The 23,443-nt window shown below is 50.6% G+C and overlaps 1 protein-coding gene across 1 annotated transcript in view; it reads right to left on the reverse strand.

Annotated features, from left to right (window-relative positions):
* ME2 (malic enzyme 2) overlaps window positions 1-16,055 on the reverse strand; it is a 34,357-nt gene extending 18,302 nt beyond the window's left edge. Inside the window, exons 1-2 of the mRNA XM_069001114.1 lie at window positions 15,952-16,055; window positions 8,775-8,901 (exon numbers count right to left, since the gene is read on the reverse strand). Coding sequence (XP_068857215.1) covers window positions 8,775-8,882 — 108 coding nt within the window. The 5' untranslated portion in view covers window positions 8,883-8,901; window positions 15,952-16,055. The remainder of the gene's footprint in view (window positions 1-8,774; window positions 8,902-15,951) is intronic.
* Window positions 16,056-23,443: the final 7,388 nt, after the last annotated feature.

The following is a 23,443-nucleotide window of genomic DNA, read 5'->3' on the forward strand; positions in this document are numbered from 1 at the left end:
GTGTTTGCCTCTCCTGGGGTTTTCCTCACGGTTTGTGGCTATTCCTTTTGACCACAGCCTGCCCACATTCCTGAGATGCCGTGACCTTTGCCAGGTTTCATCTTCCTCTGTAAAACTGGAGAACAACTCTGCAAACAGACCAAAAGTGAAATGACAGCTGCTTTTCCAATTGTTTCACATAGGCCACCCACTCTGGTCCCTGCAGTAACAGACAGTAACGTTCAGTCCACAGGTTTTTATCTGAATTGCTCCATTTGCTGCTTTTTACTACACACTCTCAGTAGTACAGCCTGATGCCCAAGGTACTGAATTGCCCTAACTCTTCTACTAAGATCACAGTTCAACCCAAATACTTCATTTTCACTCAGGAAGAGATCTAATCTGTTTGTCTACTACCAAAAAGCCTAATTTGTAGCAAATTAGAAAAGTTAAACTGCAAAGACTTCCCATTCTTCTCCATCTGGGAAACGGAGAGTGGACAGAGGGTGCACCAAGAGTTTAAATTTATTGTCATTTACATGCTGATTTGAATGATTTAACGATAACATCCAGCAGGAGTGGCTTTGTACACAACGCAGCTGCTGTGAGGCGTGTGCTGGGGGAGCCTGGCATGCTCCTCCACGGAGCACTGACCTCCTGGTGTAACCCTGCAAAACACTCCCTGGTCCAAGGACGGGTTCACAGCCAGCCTGCCCCAAACCCTGACCCCACATCCGACAGCAGCTGACACGGCTCTCAGCTTGCCACTTCCAGAACAGCCACCGCGAACTTCCCTTACGCCAGGCCAGCCAAGAGGGCCGGCTCAGCGCGTGACTAAATCAGCGTTTGTGACCACAGGAGCTGAAATCCCTTTTCTGTGCCAAGGCTGAGCACCAGTCTGTGAGGAAAAGGGGAATCCGACAGGGAAAGCTCCGGTGGTCGCAGGGCTCTGGAGGAGACGCAGACACGGAACAACAGCTCTGCTCACAAGCACTGCCTTTGTTTAGGCAGATAGAAACAAGAGCACAGCTTCTCGACTTTCAGATTCTTACTGCCAAGTTAAAAGAAAAAAATATTTAGGAAAGCTTTCTAAGGTTTGCTTTCTGCCTTGTAATCACACTCCAAATTCCTCCTGCCATCAGAAAGGTCAGAGAATCAGAGTACCCTGACCTGGAAGGGACCCACAAGGATCACCGAGGTCCAGACCCTGAAGTTACAAGAAAAAAGAATCAGTACTTTTCCACTTGACAACAAAAGACATCAATTCAGATTAGAATACAAATATTTTCACCTCTGCTTATGTGAGAACGGACTTTTCACAGGTATTTGTAGAAAGCAGACCCATTAACAAAAATCTCTAGCTTAAGAATCTACTTCTAATGTAATTCATCACACTTGAATGGTTTGTAAACAATACTCCTTAGAGAAAAAAATCCCATTACTAAAATAATTACTATTATTTTCTCTTTCCTTATTTAAATTATATTTAATATCAGTTTTTTTGATTACACTGACTTAAGCAGTCCACCTGCTTTTCTGTACTGATTCTACACTGTGCTCTACAATAATAAAATACTTGAAGAGTTAGAAGGCAAGAAAAAACCAAACCCAAAAAACTTCAGTGTTTTGCCTTCTTGCAGAAAAGTCCAAGTACTTAACCCCAAAATAAATTTGCTTTTCTCTGTATTTATTTTCATGTCTGTCGACTTTCCATGTGGTAGATCTCACTCTAAATACTGATTTCAGTTTAATCTTTTACTACTAGGGTAGTAAAGTTTTCCTACAAGTAGTCATGAGTCTTTTGCAAACCACAGTTTTCTTTCCCAATCTGTTATTCTCCAGTACTCTTCCAATACTAAATACAAATAAATTTCGTATGACAGTTCATTCTTGAAGTTTTTAACCTTGCTACTGGATTTTAGGGGTTGATTTTTTTTTTTCTTGTGGTGTGTAAAAGTCAATTTAGCCACTTCAGCGGTATTTTTTCCAAAAAACTGATCTGAGTAATCCAACATTTCCACGAGGAACACAACCACGTAAACAGCACTGACACGAGAGAAAAAACCCACGAAACCACACTCCAAACGGTGGAGGCTTTTTGTATATTGCAAAGGAGCTACTTTAGCTCCACTTGGCACAATTCACAAGAAACAGTAATTCTCCGTGGACGTGAACCCATCTTCCACACAAACTCCTCTCCGCTCCCTCCCTTCCCGTGGCGGCCCCCGGCTCGCTGCCGCCCGCAGCTCGTGCCTTTTGGGAACAGCCCTTTCCCAACACAAGTGGGGCCTGCAGTGCAAGTGACTCAGGCCCCAAGGCCGAGTGCAGCTGGTGAACACTTGCAGCACGTTGGCTGCCACTTTAGACACCACGGAAACAAAAACAAACACGATGCCAAAATATTTGCAGCGTTCAGAGGAAGAAGAAGAAAAAAAAAGAAGTTTAGTCTCCGGTCAGCAAGGCCACTAACGTTTACAGCCTGTGGAAGGCCAGAGTCCCTTCAGGGGTGCCACACTGGCTACACTGACATTTTACTGCAAACCAAGTGCAATACCTCACTGGCTAAACCTACATCCTCCCCTCCAGAAAGTCTCAAGGCCCGTAAAAACAAAGACTACCAAATTTCTAATTTCTACTGTGAGCATGATGCTGGAACATGGCTTTTCCTGATTTCCCTGTACCGTGAAACCTGTGACCTTAAACCTCCTGGGCCCCTAACAATGCCCACGAGCCCTGAGCTTAGTTCCAAGCAGAACAGAGACCCATCTTTGTTCAGTTTGTTCACACTCCTTCCCGTCTGTAGGCAACCTGGGGTTTCAATGTCTCTGCACTTACAATAACATCAAACACGGTGAATTTTTAAGTGACACTAAGTACTCTTTCAGCTGCTGATTTACATGACAATTACATCTTACCGCATTAAAAGATGCTTTGATTTCTGCCTAGGCCTAACTCAGGAACCAGAATGACATCAGCCTTCACACAGAAATTCAGTCCTTGTTCCAACTGGAACAGAACAAGTTTAGTCCAGAGCAGTGTGATAAAAACCTGAGTCCTTCTAACACTTGCTGTATTCCAGTTCATTACTGTTATCCTTGACCATGAGCCTGTTTTGGATTTGGGATTTAGACCTGGGTTTGGGATTGCCCACCCAGTATCTCCCAGGACAGAGGCTGCCCCTGAGCTGGTGTGCCTGGGAGCTGCAGTATCACACTCACCGCCCCTTCCAGAGCCAGCCCCGGTACATCAGGAGGCACTCAGCCCACGCAGCCCGGGACTGATGTTCTCAAGGCACTTAAGGGCCCGATTCCCTCTAGTTTTCCCCGGGATTAAGTGCTTAAGCACTGTAACAGTCTGGGTTTAAGCAGCAGCGATCACTTTGTGGTTTCCCTTGACCCCGCAGGCTGGGTGTCCTTTCCCCAGTGTTGTGTGCTGACTTTCACTCAGATTAGTTTCCTTAATCCTCTTCGCAGCTCAGAACAAACAGGTGTCTCTCCAAGCCAGCCCAGACAAAGCAGGGAGCGCATCCAGGAGGCAGCTCGGCACACTTCAAAGCCCACAGATGGATTAATTAACACACACGGACAAACTCACCTCGACAAAACCAACGTTCTGCTGGGAGGGGGAACAAAAAATGCAAGTAAAGCGACATGTTGACAGTATTTTAGTGAAGACAAGCTCACATTGAACCACCATGAACTTTAATCCACAAACTCTCTGGCACTGGGACCCTGCAGCAACTGGGTTCCATCACACAAAGCCAGTGCTGCTATAAATACCAGCATATACAAATTCTAGCTGCCTGCTTTGCTTGGAGGGGCCTGAATCCTGCAAGCAGGATTTTTATAGCAGCACTGAGTAAGTAATTCTGAGAGGTTTCCAAGTAGAAAAGTAGTAGTGGTGATAAGTTTTCCCCGCCTGCAAAGTCTTGCAGCCATATATATGAGGGTATACTTTTAACTGAACCATAAATGCTCTCAGGTACACCAAAAACCCCATGTGGGGCTCCTGACAAAGATGTATGTGCAGTTTATATCCAAATGAGTTACTCTGCTTCACGAAAGATTTAAAAATGGCTTCCATGTAACTCCTAATGACTGCTGGAACAGATTCAGCAGTGTAGCACAGCCTTTGAAGTAGCACCACAAACATCTTGAAAATAAAGCAGATTTTATGCTGGACTGTGGGCTGCTTCTCTTGACTTTGCTCCCTCAGGCTAAACACAAAGTTCACTACTGCACAAGATACCTCCACTGCAAATTAATGAAGTTCATTCATAAGAATCAAAGGTGTCTTTGCTATCTCTACCAGAGATTAAAAGTTTACGAGAACAGGGTCAGAATATGAAAATTGCTTCTGATTTCTTTCCCCCTTCATCTTTAAACCCAGTTTTCTACCTTTACTCTCCCAGAAGCAGCACAACCCATACCCTGGCAGGAGTGGCTGACACAGCACAGCAATGCCCTCCCTGCTGCACTGTGACACAACCCGGATCTCCATCAGCTTCAAACCCTTTGAACACCTCCACCTCTCTGCAGGCAAAGCTGCCAGCAGCTCCTGGAGCCCCTCTGCAAGGGTGGAACCAGTTGTGAATAGCTCTGGCTGGTGAACCACGCTTAGCCAACCCACAACTGTCTCGTTTGCTGACGATGTGGATGCGGCTGAAAGCATTCCCCTGCCGAAACGGGGGAGCAGCCAGGAGCAGAAAGCCTTCACTCACTGCTGAGGCAGTGACCCAGCCTCTCTCGGGTACGTTTTCCACGTTATGGAAGAGCTGTGCACTGCAAATCATGGGCATGATGATTGAAATGGCATCCCTGAGCACCCCGGGGACATCTCATCAAACTGCTGTTTTTCCAGCTGAGCAGACGTGGTTGCTCTTGCTCTCCTTCAGGGGCATTAATCCTACAGTAAAAAACCCAAGGCAGCGCCCCTCCTCCCCCACCCCAGCAGCCCACAGGGCCTGAGCAGAACACCTGACCTGAGGGAAATGAGGTTTGATACCCTCCCACCACCTTCAGCACCTGGTTACAGATTAAACAGTTCCATCTTTGCAATTTAATTCCTTCTGAGAGCATGCAGATCTCGGGGAAGCTGATAAAACCTGCAGGTGCACGGCCGTGCATGCTCCATCCAAGAACCGCTCCCGTCTCCAAACCAGCTGGGCAGGACACAGAGCTGCGGTGGGCTGGGGGTGTGTGTGTGAGCACAGCCTCTGCCCGTTTCCTCCCTTCTAGGACCTTTCCTCCTGACTGATCAGAACCTGCTAGCAATGCTTCAAGCTCTGCATTTCTTAGCAACGAGACAATCACCATGTGCATGCCATCTCCACATCCTGTTTATCCTGCTTTCCCCAGGAAGGCACACGGGCGCTGCGTATTCCATGCCCTGGCTGCTCAACCCAGCTGGCTCAGTCTAAATCTAAAACGCATTAAAATAAATGAGATGTGTCAAAACCAGCATGGTGAGAAAGGGCAGTGGAAGGAAGCATCTGCTTTTACATCTCCAAGCTCATACAATCCTTTCTTTACATTCTCTTGTCCTATCCCTTTTATTTTGTCCAAATAGGTTTGACTTTGGTTGGATTTTTTTCCGTTTATTTTCTATTCTCAACTGGAAACGTACTGTTAGGGTACTTCCCAAAAGCCAGTGAGACCGTGTACAAGTTTGTTAAAGAAAACTTTCTCCTTACACAAAGGCAAATTTATCACCATTTCTGGAAGTATTCAGTAAGGCACAGATGAAAATAAATTGGGCTGAAAGAGCTGGGAATGAACACAGATAACACTGTGAGCAAAATACAACATGTGAGAAGATGACCACCCCTGTGAAAGGTAAGACACTGGGAAAGGCCCTCAGGATCAGTCTGGGATTAACCCACTTCTTTAACATTTACCATGTATTTCCATGCAGACGTGCCCAGGCACACACAAACACGTGCAGGCATAACTCCTAAAGACACCTGCTGAAGCTGGAAATTTGAGAGGCACTGTCACTGCAGGGGCAGTTTTTGGACATGAGGAGGAATTTCCCCAAGGAAAGAGTGGTCAGGCATTGGAATTGCCCAGGGAGGTGTTGGAGCCCCCATCCCTGGAGGTGTCCAAGGAAGGCCTGGATGTGGCACTCAGTGCTCTGGGCTGGGGACGAGGTGGGGATCAGGTGACAGGTTAGACTCCATGGTCCAGGAGGGCTTCTCCAACCTCACGGATTCTGGGATTCTGTGATAACCCGACAATCCTGAGGAACAGAGTCACAGAAAAGGGAGTAATGGAATCCACAGTACAAAATACAGTCACACACTTCTTCACAAGAAGAATTGATGCCACAACCAAAAATCACCAACTAAAATACGGGAAGTGTCACCAATTATTCGGAGTCACAAATTTTCTGCAAGCCACAGAAAGCAAACACGCAGATAACATTACAGGTCATGTATTTCCAGTGGAGATAAGGACACTCGGATGGCACTCCACGTGGCAGAACAGACATCACCAAGTCAGGGATCCTGTCCTCATGCACCACCTGTTCTGTGCTGGAAGAACAAACCCTGGCCCGTCTGAAGCACTACACAATATCAGTAACAATTTAATTGCCAGTACTAAACCAGGGAGATTGCCCTAACAGTGCTCTAAGCATCCAGCAAGCTTAAAACGCTGCCTTGGCACAGCAGGGATCTCCAGCAGAATAGAATGTCCTGAAGCCAATTAGCTGCAATTTGAACCCCTGTCAGGGAGCAGAAATCAAACATCACAGAAGACTCTAAGCAGACGAGGATGCCAGCAACAATTACAGTACTCTGGAACTGTTTGGCTGCAGCACTGAGGGCATGGCTGAGAGAGCTCACGGCCTCTGTGAACACTTGAAATGTGGCCCTCAAACACAAAACCCCAAACCAGCTGCTGGAGGTGGGGTGTCCACCTGCAAGAGACGGGCTAGGGGTGGGCAAGAAAAGGAAACAGTTGTAAGAGAAAAACCTAGTCCAGTAGCAAAGAGCAGCAGCTGAGTTTGCACAGGGGTGAGGGTTGGCGTCTGCCCCTGATGCTGTCCTTCTGCAGCTCTTGTTTTAGGGACACGTGTATTGGGGAGACCAAATGTTCTGCAGAGTTGATAGAGGACTGTAAAAACTAAAAGTAATCAAGTAAAACACGATAATCTCAGCAAGCTGCCAGCAAGAGATAACACCTTTATCTGTGCCTGTACGCAGATAATGTGTATATATATATATGTATATATATATGTGCACGTGAGGCACTGTGGGCAAGGAAAGCACAAGGAGTAAAGTACTTGGTGTGTTTAATAAATCATTTATTTCTCTGCTGAATATCCAAAATGCACTTCCATACAGATACTGTGTCCAGCACCAAGCAGTATCACTCGGTGAGCTTACTGATGCATTCCAACAGGCGTCAGCAGGAAGGACAGGCTGATACAGCAGAGACAAACTGATGCAGAGTGGGTTTCCCTCTCACAAGTATGACTTCTTGAAGGCATTAAAAAATTCGAAAAATCAATTGCCATTAACCAGAAGCTCCCTACTCCCTCCCACTCCTCAAAAATTGCGTTGTGCTCAGTCCAGCAGAGGACTCCAGGGTTAAAAAAAATAAAAACTGGAAGGATATTACCACCAGAAAAACAGTAAGAAACGACCTATTGTTCTCGTTTCTGAATACTGTTGCATAATCAGCATTTGGAAAAGCTTACAGGGGTTGAAGTAATTTCCACTGGCATGTCAAAGTCTTTAGGGCTCAGGAAGTCTCGAGATAATCTGATCTTGACAAATCACACAAACTCACTCTTTTCTCCCTCCCTGACACAGCAATCTCAATTTTACTTTTGAAGTCAGCCAGTATCTACCTTCCACAATTCTCTCTCTCTCCCTCTCTCTCTCAGCAGCCTGGATTCGTGCAGGATTGAGGGATCTTGCACTCTGCTGTCCAGGGAAAAAAGGGAAGGGGAAAAGAATCGAGTTTCCCACAGCTCCATTGCTCAGGAAATGCCCTGTCACAGACAGGTAGATTTGTCACCTTTCTTGACCACTTCACACATCTTGGATCAGCCACCAAAAGCCCCCATCTGATTTCCTACTGGTTTTAATTTACACATTAATGGCTTCAAGAGTCCTGAAGGCTGCTACCACTCCAGGGAAAAAACAAAAAAGAGGTTGAGGATGGGCTTGTGGAAATATGAACAGTTTTGTAAAGGGAGCAAAAAAGCTACTTTCCTCTAAGTTTGCCTCAATGCATGGAATTAATATGGTATCTCTACCTCCCAGTTAGCTCCAGTCAAGATTTATTTTTAGATGCTCTTTTAGACTCTGCACAGGGATGTTTCTTAAGGGATGTGGCTCAGTCCCAACTCTCAGTCTTCCAGGAACGGGCCAGGACTAGGACAGAGAGGCTAACACTTTCTATCATTAGCATGACTGCATTCAGAACTAACTTTTGCAAGCTGTCAGGTCAGACCCGTCTCTGTGAAAGCTCTCCTTCGGCTCAGCCAGCCCCGTAACAGGCCTGCAAACAGGCAGTGCCAGCAGCCCTTCCTCTGCCCAGGGCGGCAGCAGCACCGACTGAGGACAGCAGCCCAGGGGAGAACAGGGGGGCAGAAGCACAAGGTGCCACTGGGAGCCCTTGTGCTGCAGGTGTCCAGGCAGCCAACAGGAACTGCTCCCCGCCTCCACCACCCTCTGCACCCTCTTCTGGCTGTGTCCCAGGGCCGGAGGTGGCTCAGCCCTGGGACAAGGTCCACTGGACTATCGGCAGCTGCAGATAAGACACCTGAAAAGGACACACACCCACCTTGTTTGTGCGTGGGTTCAGCATGAGCGGCTTGCCCTTCTCCTTGGTGTGCATGCTGCGCCGCGCCATCGCGCAGGGTGCCGCGGCTACGTGCAGTCGGGACAGCATCCTCCCTTCTCTGGTGCACCTGGGCAAGGCAAAGGGAGACACTCAGACACCTCTCAGAGCCAGCAGAGCCCGTGGCCACACCGGCAGGCCGTCTGCAGCAGAAGAAAGGTACACGCTGCATAGCACCGTTTAACACCGCAGAGTAAGAACCCAAAACTGCCTCGTGGCAGCCAGGAGCAGGAACAAGGAGGCAGGGTTTGGAATGCTGAGAGGGCAGCAGTGGAGAGAACATGCAGGGATCCTGAGGGGAGCCGGCACGACGCGCGGGCAGCCAGCGCTGCCCAGGCATTGCCTTACACCATCACGGCAGAGCACGAGCGCCAGCAGCAATTTCCATCAGCTTCAAACCCTTTGAACACCTCCACCTCTCTGCAGGCAAAGCTGCCAGCAGCTCCTGGAGCCCCCCTGCAAGGGTGGAACCAGTTGTGAATAGCTCTGGCTGGCGAACCACGCTTAGCCAACCCACAACTGTCTCGTTTGCTGACGATGTGGATGCGGCTGAAAGCATTCCCCTGCCGAAACGGGGGAGCAGCCAGGAGCAGAAAGCCTTCACTCACTGCTGAGGCAGTGACCCAGCCTCTCTCGGGTACGTTTTCCACGTTATGGAAGAGCTGTGCACTGCAAATCATGGGCGCTGCCCAGGCACTGCCTTACACCATCACGGCAGAGCACGAGCGCCAGCAGCAATTTGAACCATCCACAGTGACCCATGGAGCTGGCACCGGCACAAAGGCCAGCCAGGACAGAACAGCCTGGGCAGGTCAGCCACAGGATCCTCACTGAGGCTCTCTGGTAGCTTTCTACAATGAAATCTCATGGCCTGGACAACACAAAGGAGAGAAACTGCGTCTATCAGCGCGCTAAAACTGTGCTACAACAAAATGTGGAATTAAAATGGCCAAAAACTCCACCGAACGGTGGATTACAGGCTTAGATTTTTACAATTCCAAACTTAAAACAAACAAACAAAAAGGTTCTTTTCAGAGAGAATATATCATTTTCAGTAAAGGATATGTTTCCCTAAAAAATTTTTTTAAAATTGTTAGTATCACTCAAAAGCTTAGTTCTAATCCTGACAGGTGACAGCAACTCTCAAACCCATTTTACTCCATTATTGATCACCAGTTCTTTGGAGAAGAAATTACCATTTATTACACGCTTGTATAAGGCAGGACCAGCAGGGAATGCGTAGCGGACTTATCTTCCCAAGATTACTTCCCTGAGACAGAGAGACAACAGCGGGCCCAGCAGCAGCCACCCGGGACCACGGTCTGTAGGGTGACACCGTGAGGGGACAGGCCAGGAGGACAGCAGGGGACCAGGATCAGGTCCATGGCAGCTGGCACCCACCATCCCCTGTCCCAGCTATACATCCACAGCCGAGACAGGCAAGGACACCAAAGCAGGGTATCAGACGTTTTTAAGGAATGAAATGATGCATGGCGTGGATTTTTAATTTCTTCCAGATGGGAGACAAAATTGAATTAAGGAACAAAACTTCATTATCTTAAATATGGCCTGAATACTTCAGAAGACCTTTCTATAATCAAATTTGCACGGAATCAGCTTTTAAGATGGCAGACTGGTCTTACAAGTTACAGTCTCAGGATTTTCTTGAAAATCTTTCCGAGCATTAAAAAAATATGCAAACATTTAATATTTTTCATCATCAGTTATGCCCGAGTTTCTCTTCTACCCACCATGAAGCGTAAAGGGAAGCTGCTCTGAATTCAGAAGCATCCCTTTCTCTCCGCCTTTACTTGTTTGTTTGGGCCTACAGTTGACAAAAGTTCCCCTCAAAACCCCAGTGTTTATTTGTTTTGGGGTAAAGACCATAAATTTACTGCGTGGAGTGGGATGGGAGGCATGGAAGCCCTGCCAGCACTGCAAACAAATGTTGCCTTTAACGTGCTCGTTCCTCCCCAAACCTGCTGGCGGTGGAGTCAGCACAGCTGGTCTGCCAGCACTCAGGGCCCTGAAAATCACTATCAGACAAGGGAAATCATTAATTCCGTGCTGCCTTTAGGAACACCAAACTCAGTTTTAACTGGTTTTAGTTCTGATTGCTCATTTGCCATCACCACGTGGTTGCAGGCCCATCTCCTTGTGCAGGGGAGGCTAAAAAGGGTCCCTGATTCCAGTGCCACAGCAACCCTCCTTCCACAGTCCCACCAGCCTGGTGCCAGGGTGGCTTCAATCTCACCAGCAAATACCTCAAACAAGGAATTAAAAAGTAGGACAAACACCTCACCTCACTCTAATTAAATTTAAATTACTTCGTTGCAATTAACGAGCATTTAAGAACCAAACAAGATTGTGGCCCAGATTCACCCTACCTTGATCAATTAACTCTAATCAACGAGGCAGAGGGGAAAAGACCTTTCAGAGGTGTGGTACAAATCTTGCTTTTTTCTCTGATGTGTCAGAGAGACTTGCTCCTCTCTGAGGTGCCACACCAGCACCTAAAGCTATTCTCTTGATGGAGGGATCTCAGATTCATAAAAGGTGAGAATCAAATTTCACTTTCCACTGAGCCCTCTGTTTAGATCCAAAAGATATGATCCCAGTTAATTTATATCCAGCATAAAGCTCAGTCCTGAGCTCTCCCTCCTCTGCTCTTCTAATTGTTCCCTGTTTCTGTTCCCTCCCTCTCCCATCTTGCACATCTCCTCCAACTCCTTTTGTCACAGACTTTCAAATGTGGTTTAGCAAGAACTTCCCTCCAAAACCCAAAATACCTGATGCCACAAATCCTTCCCCATGCCTTGTAGGGTACCAGGAGCTCTGCCTGCGTGGCCATGGCCCTCTGTGACCCACCCCAGCTCTGCTGGCCACCAGCCTTGTCCCCTGGACTTTGAGGAAGGATAAAGGGACACAAAGCCTCACGTTCTGTGGCTCACATTCACTGGGGAGCTGCAAGGACAGGCCTGGGAGAAAGGTCCCCAAACCACCACCTGGTTTCAAGGAGATGAAAGGGCTGATCCTGCTGCCGTCTAGGAAGGCGTTAAAATGGTTTGTGATGGTTTTGTAAGAGAGATGCCAGGCTTGAGAGGGTGGTAGTTCAAACATAAGAAACAGGAGAGGTAATTTTGGCAGTAGAGGCTGACAGAGAATCCCAGAGCAGTCTGGGTGGAAAGAAATCCCAAAGATCACCAGTGCCACGCCCTGCCATGGCAGGGACACCTTCCACTGTCCCAGGCTGCTCCCAGCCCTGTCCAGCCTGGCCTTGGACACTGCCAGGGATCCAGGGGCAGCCACAGCTGCTCTGGGCACCCTGTGCCAGGGCCTGCCCACCCTCACAGACAGCAATTCTTTCCCAATATCCCATCCATCCCTGCCCTCTGGCACTGGGAAGCCATTCCCTGTGTCCTGTCCCTCCATGCCTTGTCCCCAGTCCCTCTGCAGCTCTCCTGGAGCCCCTTTAGGCCCTGCCAGGGGCTCTGAGCTCTCCCTGGAGCCTTCTCTTGTGCAGCTGAGCACCCCCAGCTGTCCCAGGCTGGCTGCAGAGCAGAGGGGCTCCAGCCCTGGAGCAGCTCCACGGGGAAGGGATGTGAACCGAGGGAAAGAGCAGCACTTGCAGTGATGTGAAAACACACACAGAGGGCCGGGGCTGTGCAACATCCTGTGAGGAGGAAGTAGGAAGAAAGCAGCAGAACTGAATGAGGAACAAACTCCTGCCCAAACATGTGTCAGCATAACCAGGATCTCCCTTCTCCTTTCAGCTTGACAACGGTGAGAACTGAACAAGGCTCTGGAGCACCTCTAGGCCGAGCCCAACACAGCTGGTAATTTCTGACTGGCTGTGTCACAATTTAAGGGGATTAAGCTCCCTGCTGTGCCTTATCAGGAGGCATCTGGCCAGGTCAAACTAATTACCAATATGCACAAGTGCCCTTATCTGGGAGCAAATGTTCTGCTCGTCTAATTATGGATCTGTTAAATGGCAAAAGCTGCTTCTAAGGGAAAGGCTCATCACACTCTTGAAAGGCAGAATTAGGCTGGACTTCGGGAAGCTCGGAGTCAATTAAAGCAAGGCCAGCTTCAATTAGTGCCCAGGCTGCCTGACCCGTGGCTCTCCCCTCAGTGCCAAGGTGTGTCCTGTCAGCACACAGCACCTTGTGCTGCATGACTCTGCAGTCTGCCTTCAGTCTGAAGGGTGGCTAAACAGAAATGCATCCAAGAGCTCCTGAATCCTGTGTCAGTGATTAGTTCCAGCCTTTCTTTCACGTACAGAAACTGACCTGTGTGTTGAGGAGCTTTTCCCATTAACGAGCTGAAATCATTAATTGAAGGCCACGGAGGCCTCACAGAGTTTCCAATCTTCTAGGCCTCAGCCAGTTTTAAGCCAACAGACATTTTCTCCTGTGCACCCACAGCAATCCACCTGGTGAGCCTGCACTACCCCAGGTCTGGTGTGGATGCACCATGCACTCTACTCCCTTTTTCTTTCAGTAATAAACGCACCAGCCTGGCCCACCCAAGCATGACACAAACCAGGCACACACTAGCTGGCTTCATCACTTCAGTAATGATAAAGCAGTCTAAAATTATTACATTAGGCAAGCACCAGCTATAAGTGTGTCTCCCCACGAGACTTCCACCTAAAGAAAGCAGCTTTCCCGGCACCCACTGCCCTTCAGCAGGCCAAGGAGTCTCTTTCATTTAGAACAGGAGCATCCCAGCAGGAAGGAGCAGAGAGCCGAGGATGGGGGGACATGGTCCTGCACAGCAGCTCGGCACCTCTGGCTCCCTGAGCTCACCAGATGCTACTGCTGAGGGCAGTTAGTAGGAAACAGAGGCAAAACTGTCTCAGGTTCCCTCCAGCAAAGTCCTGAGCCACCACTTTAAAGGACATTTCTAAGGCACCTTGAGATCTGCAGATTAAAAGGAACAGTCATGGGGAGAAATTACTAATGAAGTGTTTGGCAGAGGCAGGCGGGTTGTTTTGGAAGCAGATCTTTAGCATATTGAAATTACTTTTCTTCCCTTTTATTCTGAGGCAGCCAGTTCAACAGGGAGGAAAGGTAGGTGTGGAGCACTTCAGCAGAGTAAGGAAGCTCACCACTTGGGGCTGGCAACGTTCACTAAACAAAGCACACTCAGGTGAGCTCAAATGAGAATAATTCCAGAATCCCCTCCTAAAAAGAGTATTTGTGAATTACTGTAATTTACAGAAGACTTCTTGCAGCACAAGCAGAAAGCAGGGCTGAATTGTTTAGTACTGGAGTCTTGGTTTGTAGCAGCTCTTACCAGACAACACCAGAGAGCTGTATTTTCATCCCTTAATGAACCTGACCCAAATATTCTGATTCTTAAGCATCAGAAAGTCCATTATCTTTTACCGTGGAAACTGCAGCAGCAGTATTTTTGGCCCAGTCGGACAAGAAGATGCATTCACATTCTTGATTTATTTTCATTCGTGTAACTGGGAGGGCTACTGGTGGTAAAGGTAAGGACAAAGGCCCTACCCTGAAAACCCCTCAGAAACCACGGGAATAAGCAGCAAGGTACTCGTGCTCTGTTCTGCAGAACTGGTACACCCCTGTGTTGGAGCTATTCAGCTCAGAAATGCAGGTTTTTCTGGACACAAGAGGTGGACAAGGATGTTCTCAGCAACGGCTGCACTCACAAATGGGAGTTCTTCCTGGGAAAACAGCTCAGCACTGAGCACAGGAAACTGAGCTGCTGCTAGCTCAGTGCCAGCCAGGTGAAGTCCAAGCCTGCCTGCCAATCACTTACAGGCCTTGGTGTGCAATGGTTAGGGCTTAAAAAAGAAATACTCCACTTAAATTACAGGAGAACCTGAGAAACTATCCAAGCAGCGCGAGCTACCAGTGCTCCTTCTCCTGCAGAGAAGGTGCTGGCACCACTCGTAGAGATGAACATTCAATTAGTACTCACTCAACCACGGCGCACTACCACGCACTTTGACAGCTTCTGCCTTAGTTTGCAGAAGAAAAAGCTCCAAATCTTGCCTGCACTCAAGCTGCTGACTCACAAGCCACAGCACAGGATTATCAGAACTTTCCTCCTGTGGCCGTAACACACAGTTTCTTTTAAAATACAAGCTCGGGCTAAATTTCTAGAGATCTTATCGTGTCTAATAAGGTATTAGACACTGCTGGCTGCACACACACGGGCCACTTGCAGAGCTGCATATTCTGCCCTGCTCTTTCATTTGCCCATATGTAGATACAGGCACAATAAAACCTCCCTTTGATGTTCACTACTTTTTGGAATTACCAACACAAAGACACCAAATAATCAACATTTGGTGGTTCTGATCTTGCTTGGCTGCAAGGTTGTCCCTTTCCATCAACGCTTTATCAATGTGCTGTAAGCTTGATTTGGTTTTTTTGCTGTTAACTATGAGACACTTGCCATGACACAACACCCCGGGTTGCTCTGACACCACCACTCATTTAGTATTTTTTCGTGTTTCGATGCAGCGAGGCCACGAGGAGCGTGGGGCCAGCGACGGCGGCGTGTCAGCCACGGCCACTTCTTTGAACAAGCAGCCGAGAGGCCAAACCCAAACACTAACTCTAAAGCACCGGGCGGCGCTTCCTGCTCCAAGGCCGCGCCAGCCGCTCCGCTCCTTCCCAACTTTCACTCTCCAGGGCCTCGGAAGTTCACGGCGGGTCGGGCCCGGCGCGGGGGGCCCGCGGCAGCAGCTGAGCCCGCTGGGGGGGCTCCCCGCGGCCTTGTGCGGCTCCCGGCGGGCTGGCAGCTCCATTCGTCGCCGTTCTGGCAGGGGCAAACACGCACAGGCACAGCCGGGGCTGCTTCCCCCGGCTCCTCGCAGGCACCTCCGCACCTGCCGCAGGGCCCAGGGCTGCCCCCGCCGCAGGCCGAGCCTCGGGGCCTCGCACCACCGTGCTGCTGCTTCGGCACTACCCCCCGCGGGGCCGGACCGGGGACACGGAGCATCCCAGGTGGGCTCCATCCCCTCCCCGCGCCCGGGCGGCCTCCAGCGCCTCAGGATGCCCCGCAGACACGGGTTTACAAAGAGATAGAGGCCTGTGGTGCGCCGCCGCAGTCGTATAATTGTTACCAGAACGGGATCTACCTCCTCCTGCGGCTGCTGCCCGCTGAGCGATGCCGGCCGAGGACCTGTTCCTAGTGAGGGAGAGCAGCACCCACCCGCCCGCCGGAGCTGCGTCCACCGCAGAACCCGCCACTGAATGGAGCCAACACCGAGGCGCCGGGGAGGGACACCCCGGGGGGGCGGGTGTGGGCCGTGACTGACAGCTCGCACCGCCAATCGAAGGGACGAGAGCTCGCAGGCGACGGCGGCTTTTGGCCAATGAACGTTTTATCCCGCCCCCGCAGAGGGGAAAGCGGGACAGGCGCGGCGGGGCGGGGCCTCCCGTATGTTAATTAGGTGGGGCGGAACAGCGAATCAGCGTGGGGGGGCGGGGCGAGGGGCGGAGCTGGGGCATGCGCGGGGACGGGGGCGTGAGGGGAGGGGGCGTGAGGGGAGGGGGATGGGAGGGGAGGGGGGCGTGAGGGGATGGGGGCGTGAGGGGATGCGGATGGGAGGGGATGGGGGCGTGAGGGGATGGGGGCGTGAGGGGATGGGGGCGTGAGGGGATGGGGATGGGAGGGGACGGGGAACTGAGGGGACGAGGGACTGAGGGGATGAGGGCGTGAGGGGATGGGGAATGTGAGGGGGTGGGAACGTGAGGGAATGGGTCTGTGAGGAGTTGGGTCCATAAGGAGTCTGGGTCCATGAGGGGATGGGTCTATGAGGAGTTGGGGTCCATAAGGAGTCTGGGTCCATGAGGGGATGGGGCTGTGAGGAGCTGGGGTCCATAAGGAGTCTGGGGCTGTGACGGGACAGGGCTGCGAGTGCCGCGTGGCACCCAGGATGGTTGGGGACGGTGGCTCCCGAGGGGCATCCCGCTGGCGAGGAGGCTGAGGGCGAAAGGCAAAGCAGCAGGAGGGCAGCAGGGAGCGGTGGCAGGGAAATGGGGTCACTCCACGCAGAGTTCCTTGAAGCGACACAGAAGCTGCTGCCAGTGGCCAGGGCCACCGTGCTGCATGCCCTGCATGGAACAGGGCTCCTCAAAACATGCAGAGCCACAGTGCTGAGCTAACCCCTGCCTCATCTGCTGCCATACCGAGCCTGGAGGGCTGGAATAGCCCTGGGCTCAATCAGAAGGCTTGGCAGAAGTCATCAAGGCAGATAATTCTGCAGGTCAGCACTAATACTGCAGAAGAAAAGAGGAAAACCATCACTTTTCACAGTAACACCGGGTGTTTGTCCTAGCCATGGTCTCACCTCAGTAGCAGTGATACCTGTCCCCAGCTCAGCCTCCACAGCCTAGAGAGGGAAAGTACAGGGCTGTGAATCCTGACAGCTCAGCCCATCCCAGCCTTCATCTGCCTCCTCCCCAGCCCAAACTCAGATGTTTTCCAGTGCTGCAAATTTTGAGGCTGCTAATCACAGAATCCTGGGTTGGAAAGGACCTTAAAGCTCATCCATGGGCAGGGACACCTTCCACTGTCCCAGGCTGCTCCCAGCCCCAGTGTCCAGCCTGGCCTTGGACACTGCCAGGGATCCAGGGGCAGCCACAGCTGCTCTGGGCACCCTGTGCCAGGGCCTGCCCACCCTCACAGGAACAATTCCTTCCCAATCTCCCATCTGTCCCTGCCCTCTGGCAGTTAAAAACTGAAGTTTTTATTTTAACAGGAACTTCTATTAAGTTAGAATTTTAACTCTCTGCTGGCACTGAACACGATTTAAATAGTTGGACGTATGAAGGAGCACTGTGCAGCTAAAAGAAGCGGAGTCACTATAGTAACAGTATCAAATATGTAAGCCTACTTAATCAAAACCTCCTCTCCTAATTATGATTTTGAAGCCTGTCATGAAGAGCACGTTCAGCTGCTTCCCTCCCCCGTCAGCATGACCGTGGCGGCTTTGAAACCTTTCCGAACAATGCTGCTCTGCACCTATAAACAAAGGACACAGCGAAAATAACCTGCAAGGTCATGACGTCGTGCCAGGCTAAAAATAGCCCAAATTGAAGGCATTTAAAAACGCCTGGCTTCGTACCCAAACGGCACAAATCACTTCTGCTGTAAGCCCGTGCCGCTTCAGACCGGCGGAGGATATTCCCCAGTATCGCCTAATGACCAGCTGAGGCCTTGCTGGAGCACACTGTGCAGCACTTTGTTGTGGAAGAATGGCTGTCTGGAAAGCTGCGCCGTAATTAGTCACAGCAGAGGAAAACCTGCACCCCAGGGGCTGCAATCTGGCAGGGCTGCGGGGCTGGAGCTCCCCGCAGGGTTTTGATGGGAGGGGGAGCTGTCATTTCCAGACAGCACCCACTGCTTTCGAGCCCTCCCAGCAGCCCCGTGGTATCAGTTCTGTTGGTTCTCAAATCCAGGCTCCAAACCTTTTCCAAGGGACAAGTTCTGTGGAGAGGAGGCCTGCTCCATGCTTCGTGCCCCAACACAGCCCCAGCTGGCACGGGAGGCAGCAGGATCATGGAATCACAGAATCGTTTGGGTTGGAACAGCCCTCAGACCCTCAAGTCCAACCATTCCCCCCGCACATCCAAGGCCACCACCAAGCCATGTTCCCAGGTGCCACAACCACACGGCTCAAGGGATGGGGACTTCACCACTGCCCTGGGCAGCTCTGCCAGGGCTGGACATCCCTCTCCATGAAGGAATTTCCCCCAGTATCCACCCTGAGCCTCCCCTGGCCCCGCCTGAGGCCGTTCCCTCTCCTCCTGTCCCTGTTCCCTGGGAGCAGAGCCCGACCCCCCCGGCTGCCCCCTCCTGTCAGGGACTTGTGCAGAGCCACAAGGTCCCCCCTGAGCCTCCTTTGCTCCAGCCTGAGCCCCTTTCCCAGCTCCCTCAGCCGCTCCTGGGGCTCCAGCCCCTTCCCAGCTCCGTTCCCTTCCCTGGACACGCTCCAGCCGCTCAGTGTCACTCATTGTGAGCCTCCATGCCACTGCCTGTGCTACAGAACAAGAGGAGCAGTTGTTTCTCCCTCCTCCCCAGGGCTTTTATCACCATATTTGGTGCTCAGCTCAGAAGAGTTTCTTCTGGCACACAGAATGTTGCCGCCTTGCTGTTGCCAAGAGAACAACCGTGAGCCCTCGGAGCTCCTCGGCGCTGTGGAGCCAGCCAGCAGCGATCTGCTATCCCTCTTGACTGCGCTGGAGCAGCCTCCACAAGTGCCAGAGCTCGCCCACTGCAGGGTGAGAATTCATTCAGAAACTTTCAATGCAGCCGATGACTGTTTCATGATCGCTCCCGATTTCCTGCGTGCACAGGCCGCTGCATTCTACCAGAGCTCCTTTCCAGAGGGAGCCAGTGGTTTGTGCTAAATTAAAATTGCATCTCCCAAAAATCATCTCTGTTTGAAGGTAGTTTTCTTAAATCACATCAAGGTGGTTTCTCAAGCCACTTCCACCACCCTAAAACTGTGATCTGTTTCTCTTTAGAGTTTTCCTAGACTTCTGGTCGTTTTCTGCTTGGTTTTTGTCTTTTTACTAAAGAGAACTTCCTTCCTGCTCAGTTCTTCTCATGATAAATCATACTGGTTGTAACCACTTACGCCTGATAAAGTACGCAGAAGGCTTTTGTTCCCCATCCTTGAGATAGTTGTGACTCCTTTCTGTAACATTTTCAGCTTTTCAAATATCTTACTTAAAGTAACATCACCAGCACCGGACCCTGTGTTCTTGGTTTTTTTCTATCACTGATCCTTGATGCAAATAAATAAATAAAAATAATCTCTGTTCTAGTTGCCTAGACCTGTCCTTTCATTCCTGCCATAGTGCTACACTGTCACCGCCATAAATACACTGATAACGCAGCTGTGTGTATACGGCTAACACAGAACAAACACTTATTTAATAATTATTTCATCTCAGAAGCTTTTGCAGCACCGATTAGCAGAAGCAGCCGTCCCTCAGAAGGCAGTTTCTGTCGCTGGATAAGAACTGGCCTCTTCGCCTGCTGCTCTTTATTTCTGTTAACTGTGACACGGTCAGACCAAGCCTGATGTGGAGAGATGACCCGGCTGACTCCTCACATTTACATGAGACTGTAGCAGGCACGAGGCAGTAAAGGTAATGGTTACCCCGAGGCAAGGTTTGGGAAGAAAAATTATGTCTTTTATTACACCAATTCCACTGAAAGATATAACTTCTCTCCACAAGGCTTGCCCCCTGCACTTCTTTAGAGCAACAACAGAGCTAAATATGTTTACACTGTTTCCATTTTTTGCATCCAATTTCTGACTGGTAATTTTATGGTGTGCTTTAAAGCAATTCCGTGTAAAATTTCTCATTTAGTCTGTTTGGAGTCGTGTATCCAGAAGAGTCTCTAGCCCTGAGAGCAGCTCACATGGGAACAGCCCACACCGGTGCAGAGCCATTTGGTGCTCTACCATCCAACCCAACGTCCACATGCAGGCCGTGTTTTGGGAGTAACGTGCTAATTCCTGCTCTGTCTCCGGGGATTGTCTGGGGAAATGCCTCTCCAGAGCTGTGGCCGGGATTGTGCCTCACGGTGTAGGTGGCAAAGCTCCAGCTCCTGGGAGCACTTTGTGGCACTGTTACTTCTGCCCTGGCTGGGGATGGCACTGCTTGGACACCACCCAAACGTGTCTGTGAGCCTTCCTGGCCTGCAGGGATGCCAGCCCCTCCTCAGCTCTGACAAATGCCTTTGTCAGCCACTCTCACTGTAGGTTAATGGGTTGGTCTTTTGCTGCTTTTTAATTTACGTTTTACTTTCTCTTCTTGTGATCTGCAGCCTCTGTTTAGGCCAGTTTGAGCTCAGGTCATGCCGTGGCTCTACTCTGCTGAGCTCCTGCACAGCCAGGCACGTGGTGAGAAAACCTGAGATGGGCTGACCAGGTGATACTCCGACTAGATAGAAGGAAAAAGCTTTTTATGGTGAGGGTGGTAAATTTAGCGAGGTAAATTATTAATGAGGGTAGCAAATTTTCTAATAAGGTTGGGCCAGGTTGCCCAGAGAGGTGATAGATGGCCTGGAAACCTGGGATAGTGCCTGGAAACATTCTGGGCCAGCTCGGATGGGGCTCTGAGCATCCTGGTCTGGTGGAGACCACAGGTATCGCACCGAGTGGATCTCCCAGGGGGAGGCAGCAGCCATTTTAATGCTCTCATCCCCTAATGAACTGCATTTCTGCTGGGAATCACGGCAACCCCCTTCCTGCCCACTGCTGCTGGTTGTGTCCGCTGCAGCGAAACCAGGTCTATTTATTTACATCTGCCGTGCCACCACTCTCAGCTCTGGTGTGCACACACACACACACACACACACACACACACACACGCACCGTTTCCTGCACCATCCTCATAACCGGGATCTTTCTTCCAGAAACCACCCTGCTGCAACCCAGCTCTGCCCTCCGCACGCTTGACATCGTGATTCTTTATTTCGGCTCGAGTGGCTGAGGCCCTGCTGTGCTGACGGGAGGGGAGAGGGGCACTCGGGGCTGGATCCATCCACATCCCGGGCCGGTGCAGCCGTGCCCGCGCAGCTCTGCGGCATCCGCTGGTGTCTCGGAGACTCGAGCAGGAGCCGAGCACGCACGGAGGGGGAGGACTGCCCTCTTCTGACCGCTCGCGGGATGCCAAACTGCGCCTGGCAGCCTTTGTTCGGCCGGAGCGGCGATAAAAAGCACCAAAACCGCTAAATTCGCCGTGAGTTTGCAAGTCCTGAAGTGTCACTGAGCTCAGTTAAGCTGGAAAGAGGTGTCGGTCAGACTCCTCGCGAGAGAGTCTAAGCCCATCGGCAGGGCCTGGTGACACTGGACTCGGGTTTAAGAGCTTGAAATCGGTGCTTTTTGTTCTCTCTCACCTCACAGGCTGTGCATGTGTGCTGCAGGATGAGAATGGACCTTGCAGAGACTGATCAGAGCCAGAATGAGCCCTGGAAGTGAAAAGATGAGTCCCATCAGCCTATGCACACTCTTATTTCTGCCTTTAGTGACGGACACCTCACTCAGCCTGGGCTCCCAGGCAACCACACCAGTACCTCCGGCTGGACAATCTCTCTGCTGAGAACACTGCTTTGGTCGCCATGTGGCAGCAACCGACAGAAATACTAGAGAAACCTGCCAGAAAAGACACATTAACCTTCACAGTCTCAGATTGCTCTGGCTTGAAATGCTATAAACCACATTTTCTGCACTTAGCACAGCGTCGTTGTCTCAGCCCTGACGTTTCTGTGCCTAGCGAAGGATGTCATCCTAATCAGAGCAAAACTACCCAGTTTCCTACAAAGCGAGAAGAGAGCTGATAAGCAGAGCACCATCCTGGCAGTGAGGAGAAACGGCTTGTGCTGTTTGAGTCATCATTCCCGTGCTGAGCGGGGCTGAAGGCAAGGCAATCCACGGGACTCTGCTAAAGCAGCCTTACAGCTGCTGACCCACAGCGCTCCCTCTGTGTCCCGCTTGGACTCCTCGGCATTTCGTCCTGCATGTACTCTCACTGGACACGTGGTGCTAGCTGAATCGCAAAATCCAACTCCTTCTGCAGGAGAGGGCTGATATTAAACCGCAGAAACACTCAGGTAGGAAAATACCAGGTGACATGATCAGTTTTTACATCTCACACAAAAAGTAAAGGCCATAAATAGCTTACATCAATTGTGTATTTTATCACTTAACAGAACGCACAGATATCTGGGTTTGGGACAGTGTCAGATGTCTCAGTTCTGACATATTTGGAGAGGGGGTTGTGAGACATCTGGATAGGGAGTTATGAGCCAGCTACAAAACCTCTGCTAAAAAGCAAGCTTTGGCACCTATTCAGAAGCTCTTCTGTAGTTTAAATTACAGAGAAACTAGCTCAGTCAAGATTTCATCAACAATGTTGTGAAAGGAAGTCTCCAATTCTCGACAACTTCACGAACAGGATTTTTCTCTTTTCTGAGAGCAAGGGAACTTGAGACTCTTAAAAATCCAGACCTACTTAGCTAACGTGTTTTGTTTGTTTTTTCTTTCCTGGTTTAAGCTTGTTTTCCTCAATGCAGGGATCAGGTGGGCTGAGGCTGAATGGAATCAATGCCAAAAGGCACGTGAGGATTAACGGTGGCAGGACAGAGCTGCAGGAGGCACAGCCCTGACACTCTAAAGGCAGTGTGCTGAAGGAAGAAAGCCATCAGACAGCCGAGCTACTGGGAACAATTTACCCTCCCCACGTCTGGTCCTGACCACCATTATCCACTCCAGGTTCCCCAAAGTGGCTGCCAGGAAGATGTGCCGCTCCCTTTTCTTCGCGGGACCTCAGCTGAGGCTGGGTGACCCGCAGGCTCCATCAACCCCTTGTGTCCTCAGGCGCGTTTTGGGGACGCTTGGCGCCCCTGCTGTGATTTAATGCTCTCATTCAATGCACTCCTAGGGCTGCTCCTCCCCGCTCCCCGCGTCAGCTGAAGAGGTGCTGGGGGTTTCTCATCAGGACACTGCCAGCAGCAGCAGCTGGGGGCTGTCAGCATCGAGCCGCCGCAGCCCCCACTGCAGCAGCCCCCGAGGCCCCGGCGTGGCCAGGCCCGGAGCAGCACTGCAG

Source organism: Aphelocoma coerulescens (genome assembly GCF_041296385.1).
Source record: "Aphelocoma coerulescens isolate FSJ_1873_10779 chromosome Z unlocalized genomic scaffold, UR_Acoe_1.0 ChrZ, whole genome shotgun sequence".
Taxonomy (NCBI): Eukaryota; Metazoa; Chordata; class Aves; order Passeriformes; family Corvidae; genus Aphelocoma; species Aphelocoma coerulescens.